The sequence below is a fragment of the Trifolium pratense genome, linkage group LG3 (genome assembly GCF_020283565.1).
Source record: "Trifolium pratense cultivar HEN17-A07 linkage group LG3, ARS_RC_1.1, whole genome shotgun sequence".
NCBI lineage: Eukaryota > Viridiplantae > Streptophyta > Magnoliopsida > Fabales > Fabaceae > Trifolium > Trifolium pratense.
Window position 1 is genome coordinate 39,882,785 of NC_060061.1, and position 19,759 is coordinate 39,902,543.

Genomic DNA, 19,759 nt, shown 5'->3' on the forward strand with positions numbered 1-19,759 from the left:
ATAGCTTTTTACACTTTATTCCATTTTTACCCTTTAATTTAATAACTACCCACTCTAAAAAATAAACTACCCACTATCAATTATGTAATTTTATATTTAATAACCTCTTTAAAAGCTAATTTTACCAAACACTTTAATTTCAATAAGCTATCTTTTCAGCTATCAGCTATCAGCTAGCTTTTCAGCTATCAGCTAGCTTATAGCTTATTTTTACCAAATAGACCCTTGGTCACTAAATTCTAGCTAGAGAATACATGCCACAGTAAGTCAGTAACTACATATGCATCTTTAACAAATCACGGATACATTGAAATAACTAGTCAACTAACAATTTGCCATTAATAAAACATAATACATTAAAATTGCATATAATTACATGACATGATTTTAAAATAAAGTTCAAAATGTGGATATATCATATATGTGATACTAAATAAATGAAACAAAGCTAGCACATTAGCTTCTTATTTTCATTTACTTGAAAACTTATTAAACAATTCCACTGCTAATCGTGGCTTTGCTACAACCGTCAATGGCGCATCAAGAAACAGAACACTATTGGAGTCGACGCAATTAATTCTTGATATATCAGAAGGCGCACTCCAAGTGAATCCATGGAGTAACCTAGCTAATAGCAATATAGTCATTGTGGAGCCAAGCATGACACCTGGACAACCGCGCCTTCCGGTACTAAAGGATATGAACTTTAAATCTGGCTCTCTCAATGATATATCAGACCCGTCGTTCTTGAGATGACGTTCTGGTTTGAATTTGTATGGTTCGCTCCAAACTTTTGGGTTTCTCCCAAGACCACTTCTTCCAAGCAATACATGGCTACCCTTTGGTATCAAGTAATTTCCAACCATTGTATCATTCATCGCGACATGGGGAGGAATAAAATCTGTAATGGGATGAAGGCGGAAAGCTTCTCTTGCGCAAGCCTTCAAGAAGTTGAGTTTAGGAATATCTGATTCTTGGACCAATCTATCTTTTCCAACTATATTGTCCAATTCTTCAGTGGCTTTTTGAAATAGTTCGGGTTGATTTAACATTTCGGCCAATGTCCATTCAACCGCGTTTGATGGATTGTCTACCATTGCCATCATCAATTCCTGCATAGAAGTTTAATGCGCACATAATATAAGTTTAATTTAAATCTACTAAATAGTCACAAATATTTAAATGGTGAAATTATTTAAATAATTCATTTTTTGACAAGTTAATCACCTATAACTTTTTTTTTAACATGGTTGATGTTGCATTCCATTAATCTTAAATTTTATTCTTATAATTTGGCTAGGAAATGATCTTTTTTACTAATGTACTATAAAAAGGTGTTGTAATAGAAGAAAGATATATAAAAGCAAGGGAGCAAATTTTGTCTTACAATAACTTGTGCCTTGATTTCCTTTGTTGTCAATAATGGCTTATTATTGTCATCTTTGAGGGAGATCAAAACATCTAGCAAGTCCTCTTCAACATTCTTTGCTCCATCATTCCATTGGTTAATTCTCTCTTCAATGATGGAATCATGATACTTGTTCATTATCCTCATTGCATTTTTTATCTCCCCCTTATGGCCATCTAAGTCAAGTAACCTCAACGATGGGATATAATCAGATACAGAGAAAGCAAAAACATAGTTAAGCAATATGAAAACAGCATCAACATGTTCAACTTCCTCAACACCAGGCCCTCCATCCTTCATACCTTTTCCAAAGTACCTTCTATTAAAAAAAGATTTCCTATACACATTGCCACAATAATGTTGAGTAGCAATCCTAACATTCACAAGGCCGCCATTATTACATTTGTTGTACACGTAAAACATAAGATTATCTGCTTCTTCGTTTCTTTTGTTTTGAAGCCATTGATGTCTGCGTGGAGAGAACAAATCTTTAGCAATAATTTTCTTCATCTTTTTCCATTGTTCGCCATAGGGTGCAAAAACTGAGGTCATGTAGCCATTGGAGATAATATCACTGACCACACTTATCTTCTTAGGTTTAGATGACCAAGTTTTTGGTGCCACAATTTTATTTCATCTTCTTTCGTGATTAAGCATGTCGACACATTTGCCTCTTCTTGGGGAACCCATAAGTAGCAGTTGTCTTTTGATCTGACGCCCCTCATCAAAATTTCACCCTCATCATTTGTAACCAAACATTCAGACTTGGTGAAGTTTACCTTCATCCCTTGGTCGCATAATTGACTGATGCTTATTAAATTTGCAGTCAATCCTTTTACTAACAACACATTGCTTAGTTTAGGCAAGCTATTACTGTTGAGCTCCCCTATACCAACAATTTCTCCTTTAGTACCATTACCACAAGTTACAAAACTAGTTGAGTAAGACTTTAAGTCAACAAGAAATTTTTCAATTCCGGTCATGTGTCTTGAACAACCACTATCAAAATACCAGTCTTCCCTTGATGAAGCTCTAAGTGATGTGTGAGCAATCAGAGCAGTAATCTTCTTCTCAAGTTGAGTATCATCACTGGTCTTCACATTCTTACCTTTAGGTTTCCATTCTTGTTGAGTGGAGGCAGTTGTGGAAACTGGTTTAGGCTGATGATGCATGTTAGGGTATCCAAACAATTTGTAACAAAAAGGTCTTATATGCCCTTTTCTGCCACAGTAGTGACATATCCAAGAGTGATGTTTTCTTTTGTTCTTTGACAAGGGATGCTGCTTATGATGTTGTAGCATCTGTTGAGGCATCTTTCGCTTATGAGTTTCTTTTGGATGCATGTACGTGAGATCTGGGCTGTAACCTTTGTGTTTGTTGACATTCTCATAACTAAGCCCAATATGTTTAGGCTTTAGAACATTTTTCTCTAAGATTTCTTCTAGTTGACCATCAGCTTTATGAAGTTTATCAAGATGATCATCATCTTTATACAACATGTCAGAGAATTTTCTCAAACGCCAAATGTCAGCATTTAATTTTTCAATGACTTCCTTAGCTTCATCAAGATCAGAGGATAAATAATTTACCTTCTTCTGGAGCTCATCCATCTTTGATATATTTTCAACTTTTTCTGCCTTCAATTGATTGATGGTTACCTTTTGTTTCTCAATGACTTTGCATATTTCTCCACTCTTGAGGCAGAGTTCTCTGTAAGAATCAGCAAGTTCTTCGTAGGTTACCTCTCCATCACAAGATTCTGCATCAGATGTAATAGTACCTGTTAAGACTGAGATATGTTTGGCAGTCACAGATGCTGTATCATCTTCTGAGTCATCATCATCAGACCAACTGACAGTTAGTCCTTTCTTCGTTCTTTTCTGATATGTTGGACATTCAGGTCTGATGTGACCATATCCCTCGCATTCGTGACATTGAATATTCTTGTTTAAGCTTGACCTTTCATCACTCTTAGGTTTTCCTTGATTCACAATGCTGCGCATAGTGCCTGGAGCATCATTCTTAGAATTTGGTCTGGGTCTTTTGTCCATTTGTTTTAGAACTTTGTTGAACTGTTTTCCCAGCAACTCCATAGCTTCAGAGATACTTTCATTAGATTCTTCATCCTCTTCTAGATCTTCTTCATCATTTTTGGATGAAAAAGCAATGCTCTTATTTTTCTTTTCACTTCTTCCATTTACAACACTTTCATAAGTTTGGAGTGATCCAACCAGTTCATCCAGCTTCATCTGAGATATGTTTTTGGCTTCTTCCATAGCTGTGACTTTCATATCAAATTTCTTTGGAAGAGATCTGAGCAATTTTCTTACTAACTTTTCTTCGGGAATTTTCTCCCCCAAAGCATCAAATTGATTATCATAATCTAGAATAGTCATATGAAAATCTTGAATTGTTTCCTCATCCTTCATACGTAAATTTTCAAATTGAGTAGTAAGGATCTGTAATTTGGACATTTTTACCTGAGGAGTACCTTCATGAACAGTTTCAAGAATCTTCCATGCTTCCTTGGCTGAGACACATTTTTTGATCAGTTTGAAAATGTGTTTGTCTACCCCATTGTATAATGCATATAATGCTTTTGAGTTTCCCAAAGCAAGCTCATCTTCTTCTTTAGACCAGTCCTCCTCAGCTTTTAGTTCAAGTGTTGGCTTTCCATCCTTGTCCATGACCACAGGGGGGTCCCATCCTTTCAGAACAGCTTTCCAAGTTTTGCTATCCATAGATTTTAGGAAAGCAATCATGCGTGATTTCCAATAATCATAGTTGGAGACACCAACTAGAAGCGGTGGTCTGCTTACAAGCCCTCCTTCTTTGTCCATGTTGCCAGACATTCTCCCTGGAGCTCACCCTATAACCAGAAAGGGTGCCTGCTCTGATGCCAATTGAAATCTGGCACGCAGTGAACACAATGCTGCACAGGATGCTATAGCATATGTTGCAGCAAGACAGTCGCAGAACACAGTAAATAAATAAATAAATTGCAGAACAATAAATAACGCAGATAATTGTTAACCCAGTTCAGTGCAACGTCACCTACTCTGGGGGATACCAATCCAGGAATGAATCCACTATAATAGCTCTAGTTCAAAGCCCTCGACCAACACCCGGTACTTGACTTATCACCTAGACACTACCCGTGCAATCCTACCTAAGAACCTCTTAGATAATGAGACCCCGTCCCAAATTCCCTCTAACAACACATACCATGTTGCTGTCAATAATAATAATCAGGATGGAGACACTCTCCTAAAAACTAGACCACACTCTTGCTTAAAAGCTTATGAGTGAATCACACACACTAACTCCGTGCTTCAAAGCTTAGGAGTAGCTTACAATAAACAACACAAACACAGTCCTAAACTTGCATCAGATTGACACAAGAAAGGCTCACAAAAAGGACACACTAAACCTTAAAAAAACTCACGCTTTAGTAATACACGGTTTAGAAAATACATGAAAATAATAGCTTGAGGCTTCACATATTTATAGTCTTCAATGTCTTGATGGGCAAGCTAGGGTTGCAGACAAAAACCCTTGCAACAGCTGCGGCCAAACCTAGATTAAAATTGAAAATATGTTTTGTGTTGTACCAAACAAAAAAAAACGAACAAAAATATAATATAATTATATTTTTGTTTTTAATAACTTTCCTTAGGCCGACTTGGACAATTCTTGTGCAGTAAGTCTCGTCTTGCATATACACACGTGCTGGAATTAATATTTGAAGCAAATCTTGAACGAGATTGACAGAAAAAATTCTGCACTTAAAACAGAGCATCAGGATGCTGTACGATGATGCTACAGCATCGCGATCCAGCATCTGGCTGGTTGGCTTTTGCAAAATTTTATCCAATCTCAAAAACCCAACATTCATTATCCTCATTGCATTTTTTATCTCCCCCTTATGGCCATCTAAGTCAAGTAACCTCAACGATGGGATATAATCAGATACAGAGAAAGCAAAAACATAGTTAAGCAATATGAAAACAGCATCAACATGTTCAACTTCCTCAACACCAGGCCCTCCATCCTTCATACCTTTTCCAAAGTACCTTCTATTAAAAAAAGATTTCCTATACACATTGCCACAATAATGTTGAGTAGCAATCCTAACATTCACAAGGCCGCCATTATTACATTTGTTGTACACGTAAAACATAAGATTATCTGCTTCTTCGTTTCTTTTGTTTTGAAGCCATTGATGTCTGCGTGGAGAGAACAAATCTTTAGCAATAATTTTCTTCATCTTTTTCCATTGTTCGCCATAGGGTGCAAAAACTGAGGTCATGTAGCCATTGGAGATAATATCACTGACCACACTTATCGGTCTTGATGCAAAATCCGCATCATGTTTTCTCAAGAATTCACGGGCAATGGCGGGACAAGTAACAGGAATAACATTGACATTTCCTAGGCGGATACATGCTATTTCGGTGTTAAACTCTTCCATAATTTTATGTATCCACCTAGTTGTAGGTTTGTTTGCGAGCATTTCAGGGAGATTACCAACTATAGGCCATGGTTTGGGACCTGGTGGAAGTTTAGGTTTGTTAGGGTTCTTGTATCTTATGGTTTTGATTACCATTGAACCAATAAATATAACAAGGAAACAAAAACAAGTAATGTAACTCATTGTTTAGTTGGATTTTAAAACAAAAACAATAAGCAAGGTTCAAAAGAATAATATCTTTAAGTGGTTGGGCATGGTCACTTAACAAGTTCGGGGTCCTATTTATAATAAATAATAAACCTCCGATTTACTTTCTCAAGTTTCAATTTCTATTTATTTATTTATTTTGATAATAAATTTCTATTTAGTTTTTAAAATATAAGAAAATATATATTATATACAATTTATATGAACATAAGTACCTTTTAACATAATTGTCAATTTGTCCATTAGTTTTTATTGTTATACATTGAGAAAAATATTTAAGAATTACGTTTAAAATTTTAGCAATTACTGATTAATTATTTATATTTTAAAAAATAAGTAAAAACGATAGTCATATTTAGCACACTTTACTCATTTATTGCAAAATGTTCCGTTTATAAGGCTCCCTCCATGTATATGGCACCAAAGCGGTAATGTGGTTGATTTCATATTGCCCTCAATGTAATATATGTGATGTAATATGCCAACAAATTAAATCATCAACAAATATAATATGTTCTGTTCTTGTATCTTATAGTTCTTATGGTTTTATAAATCAAATATATGCAAAATAAATTTTATACCAAGCATTTAAGCTGTATATTATGTTTTATTATTTTTTTTTCATTCTGATAGCTTAATGTGTCATTTAAGGTATTTTAAGTCATGTAGTTACATTTTTTATGATCATCTATATTTAAGGTGACCTTTTAAGTCGGCCAGCCCTAGTTTTCTCTATTGAGAAATTTTTTTTTTTTTTTGAAGTATTCATTTTCACCGAAGATGAGTGGATTTAGGTCATTTTTGTCTAGAATCACCCTTCTACTTCTATTTTTTCTTCTTTAACTATAAATAATTGCTCTTTACATTGATCAAGATTTTCCATTTGCATTTTTTCGTGATTTCATCGTATGAATGAGGCATTGTGTTGTTGGTCGTCTTGCACAGTGCATCTCAGATCTATTTAACAAGTTTTTGAAAGGATTGCATTACTTCATAGCGTCTAATATGGACTTATTTAAAAATAGACTTTACTTTTTTTTTTTTTAGTAAATTATAATGATTAAATTATTATATTTATTCATGATGTTTTCATCGGTGAACTAGATTTTCTCAATACACAAAAGTTTGGGTCAATTGGTTTTTCTTTTTTGTCAAATAGTCTAATGGTTAGAAATTTCATCTTAAAAGTGAATAAGTGGAGTGTCCATGATTCGAACTCCAACTCTTGCACATATAGTGCGATGTCACTACCAGTTAATTATTCATTCTCTATTTTTTATTAATATAAAATTGATATTTTAGAGTTTTTTCTCCATTTTTTCAAAGTTAAATATTATCTGATATGTACAATTCAACGGTCTAGATGCATAGATTATTTCCTTAAGTATTTTTCCAAGGAAGCGGATGCTTATAAAAGGCCAAGATACTTGATACAATACGGACAACGATACGAGAACATTTTAAAATGTAAGATATTATACGGCCAAGATATTTCGGTAAAAAATTTAAATTTGAAATTAAATATATAAACTAAACGTTATATATTTGCAGGACTAAAATTAAAAAAAAAAAAAATTTGTACAAGAATTAAAATAAAAAATCTTCATATTTGCATGTCCCATTTTCATATTTAAACCAAAATAAATATTCACATTACTAAAAAAGTTACAAATCATGCGAATTACATAAAGAATGAGAAAGAGGAAAAATATAAGATGTTATTAAAATTGACACGTTTGATCAAAAAGAATAAACTAACACGTTTTTTTTAGTTAATACAATAAGTATATGTGTGGTAAAATTATTCTGGTACCTCCTTAATTTAATTTCAAGTAAAAATTTGGTTATTTATCTTTATTAGGTTATTTTTGTTCTTTTTGATCTTTTATTCATGTTTGTATATGCAATTTCTTAAGTTTTAAATCAATGATTTTTTAGGCATAATATATATTTATGATTGAAAATGTATAGAGAAAAAAATTATAAATTTGAAACTTGAAATCTAAATCTGAACATAAAAAAATAATTAAAATGTTTTAAACAAAAAAAAGGAATAAAACGTTATATGAAATTAATTTAATAGAATACGTGTGTAATTTTGTGGATGTTAAGTCAAATTGAAAGAAATCGATGGCTTTACAAATTGTGGTCAGAAGGCCTTTTAAAAAAAATTGTGGTCACAATAAGTCCTTTGAAAGTTTTGTTTAATGCTTATGATAAAAAAAAATTGTGGTCACAAGTTCTTTGAAATTTTTGTTAAACCCCACTATGATACGTACTGTCGAATTATGAGAATGAGAAAGGGGGGAAAATTGGTGTAATTTTTTTTTTGGTACATAAAATTGGTGTAATTAAAATACGGGATAAATAATTTTTTTATCTTTTGAATATATTCGACTTTTATTTTTAGTTTTATTAATAAGTCTCACATAAAATGTGTGTTGGTCTGATCAAAAGTTGATAATTTAGAGGTGGGTCTGGTTATACTGCATAAGCCAAACATATGGACCGTACATAAGCTTGCTTCCTACACCCCAGCCATTTGCTTCCTACACCCAAGTCCCCGACATAATTGCTTCGTACACCCAACCCATTTCATCATACACCCCCTCAATATAATTGCTTCGTACATTCCAGCTTATTTCGTCATACACCCCCCAACATAATTGCTTCGTACACCCCAGCCCATTTCGTCATACAACATCACGAGAATTATCATTCATCGCCAAGTTCGAGATTAGTGATTAAAAATGATTTCTTAATAGTATATCAATTCTTAATATTAATAATTTCATTGTTCTTTTATTTTATTAGAAACTATTACAATTGTTTTGGTTTCACATACAAGACTATCAAAATCATTAAACCATAATTATTTTGGTTTCAAAGTGATTTTGAAAAAGCTAGACAAAGGCAGAAATTCATTTTACAACGGAAGAAACAAAACCATTAGACAATTATTTTGGTTTCACATAGAAGACTATCAAAACCATTAAACCATATTTATGGTTTCAGTAATAATCATTATTTAAAATGATTTAACAATAATAATGATTTGAGTGTTTGGTGGCTTGCTTAATTATCATATCTTGCCTAGCCATAATCGTCTGTTAGTTTAATTTTTGCAAGAACGGATTTTTAGAATTTTTTTGATTTTTTTTCGAAATATTTACAAATTCCTAAATTACGCTAGTGACTTTGTAAACACAATCCCCGGCAACGACGCCAAAAACTTGACGGTGGTTCTGCAAGTGCACAGAATCGCTACCAAGTAATAAAGTGATAAGTTTATCGTTCTCCACTGGGATTGTGTCAAAGTTACTAGTTTTACTTAGGAATAATTTTGCATTCGCTTTGGTGTTTGAAAAATATTTTTGCAGGTAATAGTTGACAGGAAATTAAAGTGCAGAAAGTAAATAACTGACAAATAAATGGTATGTATGTGACCACACATGGTGGTTAAGTGTGGTTGGATCCCTCCCTTACTCCTGCTTGATGGTTATTCCCTTGTTTCCCTCTATCAGGAATTAGACTATTGAAAATAGGTTCAGAAGCAATATCGTTCCCTATTTCTATTACAAACAGTTCATAGTCTAGTTAGTGGTTACCCTTACTCTATTTAAGTATCATCCCTCCATATTCCACTTTTTTGTTAAAAACGTTGGTATCATTACCTTAGTGGCTCCATGTGTCATAAGCCGTCACGTGTGCCTCTAACTAGTCCTAACTCTGCCTCAAGTAGAAATTATCGTGCTTTCTAATCCAATACTAAGAACTCAAATACTGAATTTAATGGTCTAATTTGTTGGAACAAAATTGGTTCTGAATCCCCAAGTTTTAAATCTATAAAGTTTTGATGATAACAATAAGTATTAAATGAACAATTGGTAGTACTAATTTTTCAAACTAGTGTGCAGGACCGTCATTAGTATCATCTAACAATTAAAGCTCTGAAAGTGTCAAACAAGTTCAGAAGCAGACTCAGATGCAAGGCCATTAGGTTCTAAATCATTCTGCCTCTGAAAGATAGTCATTCAGAAGCAACATGACTTCAGAAGATAACCATGAACTGTGTGCCTGAGAAGTCACTTTCATGTCAGCTTAATCAGAGAACGTTGGAACCAAGTTACAAGGACCTTACTCAAGATTAGTTTAAGTTATTCAAATGGACAAGCAAGCTGTTTAACCTTATTCCACTCTTGTGTAGTTTAGAAGTCAAACTGTGAAAGTTTCTCTGTTTGGTATAAACATCTTTTGCCGTGACAAAGTAGAGAAACCTCACTACCACTTTGGTCTGCAAACGTTGCTTTCATCTTAGACTGCAAAGATAATGTTAGCTGGGCAATTTGATCCTTGTACAACGGTCACATTTCACTGGAGCGTCATCTTGGACTATATATATTTATCTTAACTTCACCCTTGAAGATAAGATACGCACGCGCACGCTCATTGAACACTAAAACTGTCAATACAATCTCTCATCTTCTGAACCTTGAATCTCATTTTTATTCAAAATACTTTGAAGTCTTTTAGTACTCATTGTATTTGCTATTAAGGTTCTTTTAAGAGTATTGTATTAACTCTAAATCTGATATACTTTATTTGAGTTTGAGAAGTCTCTTGCTGAGTGCTTGAGCATTGTGTTGTGTGATTATAGTGAAATCTCTTGGAAGTGCAAGGGGACTTGACTACTCTCGTTTTGTGAGAGGAACCAGTATAAATCTATTGTGTGCTTTCTCTCCCTCTGATCTCTGTTATTGTGTTTGCTTGTTTATCCGTTGCTATCTTAGTTAAGTTGAAAACTTAGAAAAAGTTTTAACTTATCTAAAACACAATTCAACCTCCCCTTCTTGTGTTTTCACACCTTCATAATTTTGGCCATAGCATACCGTCCTTCGTTCGGGATTACTAGCTTCGTTTTCTTAGATTTTATTCTAATGTGATCAATATTAAAATAAATATAAAACCTGATGATAAAAGAGTTTGCAATCAGAACACAATTGAATATATACCCAAATTGTACAAAATACAAAACCAAGCATTCGTAAAAGAGTTTTTCAACTCCACCTAACCTAGGAAAATTAAATTACAAAGACAGAAAGGAAAAGAACCTTGTTGGCCTTGGAGTTCCTTGACCTTCTTGCCTTCTCCTTAGAGTTCTCCTAACTCTAGAGTGAATATTGAATATTCTCAATATTTTTTGGAATGAATAATAGTGGAGAAAGAATGCTCTATTTATAGTTTTTCAGCTGAGTTTGGGCTTTTTCTGCGCGTCCATCGCACCTATCGTCGCCACGATGGCGTGTATTTTCGCCTCATCATGCCCACGATGGATCATATCGTGGTACGATGGAAGATTTTTTCAGGATTTTCTGCGTGCTTTTGATGTCATCATCGTGCCACGATGACAAGTCATTGTGGTACGAGGGAAAAGATTTGTTGCGGATTTTCTTCAATTTAACCGCCTTCTCATCGCGCCACTCCAGAATTCATCGTGGGTACGATGGTTGCGCTGCTTTATTATATTTTTGCCATTTTTTGCTGTCTTTTCCACTTTTCTTGCTTCTGGGTTAAGTAACTTCACTTTTTCAGGTATTTGCTTGCTTTTGGGTTTCAACTGCTATTAAAACTACCTAAATTACTACTGAAAACAATATATAATTGAGTGTCATCAAGATAAAACTAAAAAGCTAAATGAGACGAAGAGAGTATTGAAAAATATATTGAAAATTAGTTTCAAATTTTAGAAATTAGTCATTATTTTTATTTTTTATATTTTAGAAAATAAGTAAAAAAGACAATTGATTAAAAAATAAAAGTAAAAAAGACAATCATATTTAGCATAATTTACTCATTTATTGCAAAACTCACAAGCAAGAGACATGTACCAACCAAATATTATGTTTATCTCAAGCTGGAATGAAATATGGGTCCATATATATATATATATATATATATATATATATATATATATATATATATATATATATATATATATATATATATATATATATATATATATATACGGGTCCATCTTTTTGGTTACATGCATGAAGAGAAAAGGAAAAAGAAAGAAAAAAATAAATAACAGGAGAGACTACTCTCTAGTGAAAATTACACCATTAACATCTTTAAAGAGTGGCTTAGTCAAAGTTCTTGGAGGCGTTGAAATCATAAACAATGTAGTATTCGCAACACCCCCCATTTTAGCTAGAACAACTGCACACGAATTTCCTTCCCGAATGGTATGAGAGAGAACCACCTCCCAGTCACGAGTAATAAGCTGTCGAATGCTCAAAATCAGTGGCGGATCCAGGAATTTTAGGTGGTGGGGGCTAGAAAATGGTGTCTATATTTTTTCCTGATAACAAACAACATGCATCATATATCATCAACGTAAGACTCAATATCATTCAATCCAACAATCTGCCATGTTTAAACCTCTCTTAGCTCATTCACAATGACAAAAAAACAACAACACAGTTACAACGATAAAAATAACTCGAAATACATAAAAGCTTAAATGAATTACAATTGTCCTTTACGAGACTTTATATTTTGAAAATGTTTGATAATTTTTTCAGTGTCAACATTATCAAATATGTCACTCTATGTAACTAAACAGTCATTCAACCACTCATCTCCACTACGATTCCATAATCCATTCTGAACTTTAACAATTGAAGGGAAGTAAAAAGAAGACTAGAAGAGGAAGAGACAAAAAATGGTTGGGAGATAAAGAGTGGCTAATTCCAAACTAATTCGTTTTGAACAAATGTATAAGAGAGAGTTTGTATGAAAATTTAAAAATTAGGGTAATAAAAAATTGGAAATTAAAAAAATAATTTTTTGTTGAATTGTTATAGTGGTTAATAGGTGTTATCATGGGGGATAAACTAAAATATATTACTTTACTACTAGATTAATACTATTAAAGGTTTTTTTTTTTTTTTTTTTTTGGTGGGGGGCTTGAGCCCCCATGAGCATATGCATGCATCCACCCCTGCTCAAAATCTCATTAGCAAAACGGTGATGAGGAGTGGACTGGGCAATGGGTTTGAGAGAATATCCAGTAAGCCCAATTAGAGTAAAAAGAATGATAAGCCCAAATCAACTAAGTCCTAGAGCGTCCAATAGGCGATTAGAAGCTAAGGCGTGACTGGCAACCCTAAAGCAACGCCAAAAAGGGTGGATTCAGTGCTACTGTAAATATCTTCTCCTTCCTGGTATCAACCGCTAACTTAAGAAAGAAGAAATAAACTTCTAGTAACTGCCATAGCTTGGAGACCAAGGTTCTCATCCCTACTTTCACGCTGCACCACCGAAGAAGATGCTAAGGACCGGATTTATAGGAACCCTAGCTTGGAGAAGAAGACTTTAGTGGTCTATAAATAGTTTCATATTTTCATCTATAAAGGGATCGAATTCTGACTTATTAAACTCCCAGGGTTGTTGGGATTGAACTGAGTGTAATCACACCATTTGATCAATAATACAAACCCCCTTGTTTTTTACCAGAACATTTTGGCGCCCACCGTGGGGCTGCGGTAAAATCATTTGATCCCAGCCTATCACAGCAACTAGACAAGAAATCAAACATCTTCACATGGCTGGAGAGCATGGAAACAACGATAGCTCTAGCGTTAACACCCTGCAAGCCGCCGTCGTAGAGATACGGCGCTTACAAACTCAGATTGCGGCCATCGAAGCCGAAAGAACTAATGAGAAAGAGAAAGCGAAATTGATTTTGGAGGAGGAGGAGGGAGAGGGCGTCATGGACGTACAACCCTTAGCACAACACTTGTGGGATGCCCAAGTGGTGGAAACAATCAAGGTTCCTCACCTTCCTACCTTCGACGGAAAGACGGATCCAAGGGAGCACCTGATGGCAATTGGGACACAAACCGCCATAATCAATGCTCCGGAACATCTAAAGTGTAAATTACTAGCCGGCACCTTCAAGGATGTCGCCCTGCGTTGGTACATGAACCTTCCAAGAAACTCAATTGAGAGTTATGCTGACTTTCATAAAAAATTTATTCACCAGTTCGCTGGATCGAAACACGTGAAAGTCACATCAACCAGTCTTTTCTCCATCCGCCAAAACCATGGCGAGTCATTGCGTAACTTCCTCGCCAGATTTAGCGAAGCCACCATCAAAGTCTCAAATCCAAATCAGGAGATGTTCGTGGCAGCCTTCCACAATGGGCTAAGAGCGGGACATTTCAATGAGTCCTTAGCCCAAAAGCCAGCCTCGTCAATGCAAGAGGTGAACAAAAGGGCGGAGTGTTATATAAAGGGCGAAGAAAGTAACGCCGAGAAAAGGCAAAGAGACGTTAAGGAGAAGGAATACGTGGGCCGTGCCACTAGAGCGCCCGAACACCCACGACCAAAATCGGGAGGCCACCAAGGAGACCCATGGCAGAGGCATCATGGGAAACCCTACCGCCAACCACCCAGAAGAGAATTCAGGAATCATCCCGCCAATGAAGACCTCACGCCATTAAACGCCTCAAAGGTTTACGTCTTAAATGAGATTCTGGCCACTGGTTTGGCAAACCTCCCCCCAAGGAGAACCAGTAACATCCCCATGGGACTGGACGATAACGCCTGGTGCGCATATCACAGGTGTAGAGGTCACTCCACAGAAAAATGCTTCCGCTTAAGAGATTTAATCGAAGAACTGATAAAAAGCGGACACCTTCGCAAATTCATTGACGACGCCGCCCAAGGGCGGGTTGTCGTGCCAAAAGTCCCCCGGCAGGAGCCACGAGACCCTCCTGGGCCAAACAGAGAGCCTCCCAAGGGGAGAATCTCCGTGAATACAATAGCAGGAGGATTCTCAGGCGGGGGCGAATCAAGCTCAGCAAGGAAAAGGTATGTACGCCGAGCTATCTCGGAAATATACCTCGTAAGTCAGCCTCAGCCATTAGACGTACCAGATTTGGCATTCACGGCAAAGGATGGGTTGGAGGTAGCACCCCATGACGATGATCCATTAGTGATACAAGTCCAAATTTTGAACTGTGATGTAAAAAGAGTACTGATAGATTCGGGGAGTTCAGCGGACATTATGTACTGGGAAGCTTTCAAGGCCATGCAATTAGCAGAAGAGCAATTGCAACCATACTCCGGAACCCTGGTTGGGTTCTCTGGCGAACAAGTGGACGTAATGGGTTACGCCTCCCTTCTTACCACGTTTGGAGAAGGCAGCAACGCCAAAACTATCAAGGTGCGATACCTGGTAGTTAAAACTCCTTTTACCTCCTATAATATTATTATAGGAAGGCCCGCCTTTAACACATTAGGGGCGGCCATGTCCACTCTATACCTAGCAATAAAATACCCCCTTGAGAATGGGGGAGTAGGAACAGTAAGGGGCGATCAGCTCCTCGCCAAGAAATGCTACGAGTCTAGCTTAAAGATACGACACCGAACTTCCAGCGCAAGCGGAAAAGTCGGAAGAAGACAAGCCGCAATCCCAGGCGGCATAAACATCATAGAAAGCGCAGATATGGATCCGAGGGAGGAATTTCAAGATCGAAGGGTAAGCCCTATAGAAGACCTGGAGCAGGTTCAAATTGGCGATCACCCTCACCAGACAACAAGCTTGGGAACAGCGTTGCCCAGCGAGGAGAGGGGACGAATCATCAAAATCTTGAAGGATAACGCTGATCTATTCGCATGGAAGCCTTCAGATATGCCAGGGATTGACGAAGGGGTGATAACACATAAACTTTCAATATCACCCAGCACAAAACCAGTCTCCCAAAGAAAGAGAAAGGTAGGAGAAGAAAGACGAGTCGCTATAGCGGAAGAAGTAGAGAAGCTAAAAGAGGCCGGATTCATCGAAGAAATAAAATACCCTTCATGGTTGGCAAACGTCGTCATGGTGAAAAAGGCCAACGGAAAGTGGAGAATGTGCGTGGACTTCACAGATTTAAACAAGGCATGTCCCAAAGATCCATATCCTCTGCCCAACATTGACAGGTTAATTGATGGCGCCTCGGGGTGCAAGATGCTGAGTTTTATGGACGCCTACTCCGGATACAATCAAATAAAGATGAACCCCTCCGACGCCTGCCATACAGCCTTTATGTCGAATACCTGCAACTATTTTTACAACGTCATGCCTTTTGGATTGAAGAATGCGGGAGCAACATACCAAAGGTTGATGGACAGGGTTTTTGCTGAGCAAATAGGGAAGAATTTAGAGGTATATATCGACGACATGGTAGTAAAAACTTCCGAGGGAAGTCGCCATGATGATGATCTGTTGGACATCATGGGATCAGTAAGAAAGTACAACATGAGACTAAACCCAGCGAAGTGTTCCTTTGGAGTACAAGCCGGAAAATTCTTAGGATTTATGCTCACCAGCAGAGGAATAGAGGCTAACCCCGAGAAATGCCAAGCCATCATAGACATGAGGAGCCCTACATCCGTGAAAGAAGTACAAACCTTGACAGGCAGAATAGCGGCACTATCCAGATTTCTATCATGTGCGGGCGAAAAGGGTTTCCACTTTTTCGCATCCCTTAGGAAAAATGAGAGATTCTCCTGGACACCAGAATGTGAAGAAGCCTTCAAACAACTAAAAGAGTTCCTGGCATCACCGCCCATCTTGACACGCCCATTACCAGGTAACACCCTTTACCTATATCTCGCAGTTTCGGATAGAGCTTTGAGTTCAGCTCTAGTTCAAGAAATAGAGGGCGAAGAAAAACCTATATATTTTGTAAGTAGAACCTTAAGGGGAGCAGAAACAAGGTATCAAAGAATAGAGAGGTTATCTCTCGCGGTAGTTGTCACAGCCAGAAAATTAAGGCAGTATTTTCAAAGCCACCAGGTAGTTGTTAGAACAGATTACCCTATCAAGAACGTCCTCCGAAAGCCAGACTTGGCAGGAAGGATGGTAGCGTGGTCCGTGGAATTATCAGAATTTGACATCACCTTCTCACCTAGAGGGGCCATTAAGTCACAAAGACTAGCTGATTTTGTATTAGAAATGTCTACTCCGCCAACAACAGAGAAAACGGCGTTTTGGACACTCTCAGTTGACGGGGCCTCCAATGTGCGAGGAAGTGGAGCCGGAATAGTACTGGAAGGACCGGATGGCGTTATGATAGAACAATCACTACGTTTCGCCTTCAAAGCTAGCAACAACCAAGCAGAATACGAAGCTTTAATAGCAGGAATGAAGTTAGCAAGCGATATGGAGGTGAAAGAGTTAAGGGCCATGAGTGATTCCCAACTGGTAACCAACCAAGTATCAGGGAAGTTTCAAACGAAGGAGCCGCAGTTAATCAAATACGTGGAGAAGGTGCAAAACCTAGCTAAGCATTTCGATTCGTTCGAATTAGTTTACGTTCCCCGCGAACAAAACATGAGAGCAGATCTATTGTCAAAGCTGGCGAGCACCAAAAAACCAGGAAGCCATAGAACCGTTATCCAAGAGACCATAAAAACTCCCAGCATCAACGGGGAAGAGGTAATGATGGTAATAGAAGAGGAAGACTGGAGATCACCCATTATCCGATACCTCCAAAAGGATGAACTCCCGAAAGAAAGGGAAAAGGCTTTAAAATTGAAGAAAGTGGCGGCATGGTATTCAATGGTAGGGGATAAGCTATACAAAAGGGGATTTGCGTCCCCCCTCCTTTTATGCGTCAGTACTGAAGAAGCCAAGCGCATCATGTCTGAAGTTCACGAGGGATCATGCGGTAGTCATATCGGTTCAAGAGCACTAGCAGGAAAGATATTAAGAGCAGGATTTTATTGGCCAGATATACATGATGATACCGCCATGTATGTAAGAAACTGTGACAAATGCCAAAGACACGCCAACCTGCATCACGTTCCGGGGGAGCCACTAAAGTCAGTGTTATCCCCATGGCCCTTTTTCATGTGGGGTGTAGATATCGTGGGTCCGTTTCCGGTTGGCTATAAACAAGCGCGATGGATCATCGTCGCCGTGGACTACTTTACAAAATGGATTGAAGCAGAACCGGTATCCAGCATCTCGGCGGAACAGGTAAAAATCTTTTATTGGAAGAAAATCATCTGCAGATTTGGACTACCCAAATATATCGTATCCGACAACGGTACACAGTTCGCCAGCGAAAAGGTAGTAGAGTTCTGTCGAAGCAAAGGGATTAAAAACACCTTTATATCGGTGGAGCATCCACAAGCTAATGGACAAGCAGAGTCAGCAAATAAGGTGATACTAAGAGCCTTAAAAAGGAGGCTAGATAGCAAAGGCGAAGCTTGGGTAGCCCACATCTCACCCATCCTCTGGTCGTATCACACCACTCCCCAATCCTCGACAGGAGAAGCGCCATTTACAATGGTCTATGGTTCAAACGCGATGATCCCGGTGGAAATAAATCCTCCTAGTTGGCGCAGAGAAACCACGACGCAGGAAGAGAACGACAGAGCTTTGGAAGAGAACCTAGACATGATCGAGGAAAGAAGAGAAAGAGCGCATTTCAGAGAATTTGCCATAAAGCAAAGGGCCGCTAGGCGTTATAATACGAGAGTCAAACAAAGGAGTTTCCAAGAGGGCGATCTAGTGCTGAAAAGACCTATGGGAAAGGATAAAGGAGGAAAGTTCGCGGCAAACTGGGAAGGCCCCTTTCGGGTGCAAGAAGCTTTCGAAGGAGGAGCATATCGTCTAGAGACCATGGAAGGAAGAATCCTCCCCAGGACGTGGAACATAGCAAACTTAAAGTTCTACTACAGCTAATCGCGGGGCAACACGTTTCTGGTGGAAGAATAAGTAAAACCATTCTCTTCTTTTAGCAATATTTTTTATGATGTATAAGAACCGTTTTCATAAATGAATAAAAAGACAATGAGACACTCTTTTCCCCTGTTTTAACTGGGGTTTTTATCGAGGCTCATTGAATTTCAAAATTCTAGTAGTTTATATCTTCTTGCATATGTCAAAATATTTGCGTCAACCTGATTAAGTTACGGGCTCTGAATCAATGAAAATGGTTATCTCAAACTTGAGCTCCGAATCTTTATCAAAGATCAACTCAGATGTGAGCGCTGAACCATAAAACAAGGTTGAAAGGCCTTGGCGTTACCTGTAAGTCTTACGAGTCGGGTACGTCAGAAAAAGAAAAAATTAAAAAGGTTGCAAAGCCTTGGCGTTACCTGTAAGTCTTACGAGTTGGGTACGTCAGAAAAAGAAAAATTAAAAAGGTTGAAAGGCCTTGACGTTACCTGTAAGTCTTACGAGTTGGGTACGTCAGAAAAAGAAAAATTAAAAAGGTTGCAAAGCCTTGGCGTTACCTGTAAGTCTTACGAGTTGGGTACGTCAGAAAAAGAAAAATTAAAAAGGTTGCAAAGCCTTGGCGTTACCTGTAAGTCTTACGAGTTGGGTACGTCAGAAAAAGAAAAATTAAAAAGGTTGCAAAGCCTTGGCGTTACCTGTAAGTCTTACGAGTTGGGTACGTCAGAAAAAGAAAAATTAAAAAGGTTGCAAAGCCTTGGCGTTACCTGTAAGTCTTACGAGTTGGGTACGTCAGAAAAAGAAAAATTAAAAAGGTTGCAAAGCCTTGGCGTTACCTGTAAGTCTTACGAGTTGGGTACGTCAGAAAAAGAAAAATTAAAAAGGTTGCAAAGCCTTGGCGTTACCTGTAAGTCTTACGAGTTGGGTGCGTCAG

General features: G+C 37.4%; 1 protein-coding gene across 1 annotated transcript; it reads right to left on the reverse strand.

Annotated features, from left to right (window-relative positions):
* Nucleotides 1–307: 307 nt before the first annotated feature.
* On the reverse strand, nucleotides 308–6,014 carry LOC123915091 (isoleucine N-monooxygenase 1-like). The gene is made up of 3 exons (XM_045966241.1): nucleotides 5,482–6,014; nucleotides 1,388–1,724; nucleotides 308–1,112 (listed from the first exon to the last, which is right to left on the reverse strand). Exons 1-3 carry the CDS (start codon nucleotides 6,012–6,014, stop codon nucleotides 471–473), a joined length of 1,512 nt encoding a protein of 503 aa, XP_045822197.1. The 3' UTR covers nucleotides 308–470.
* Nucleotides 6,015–19,759: the final 13,745 nt, after the last annotated feature.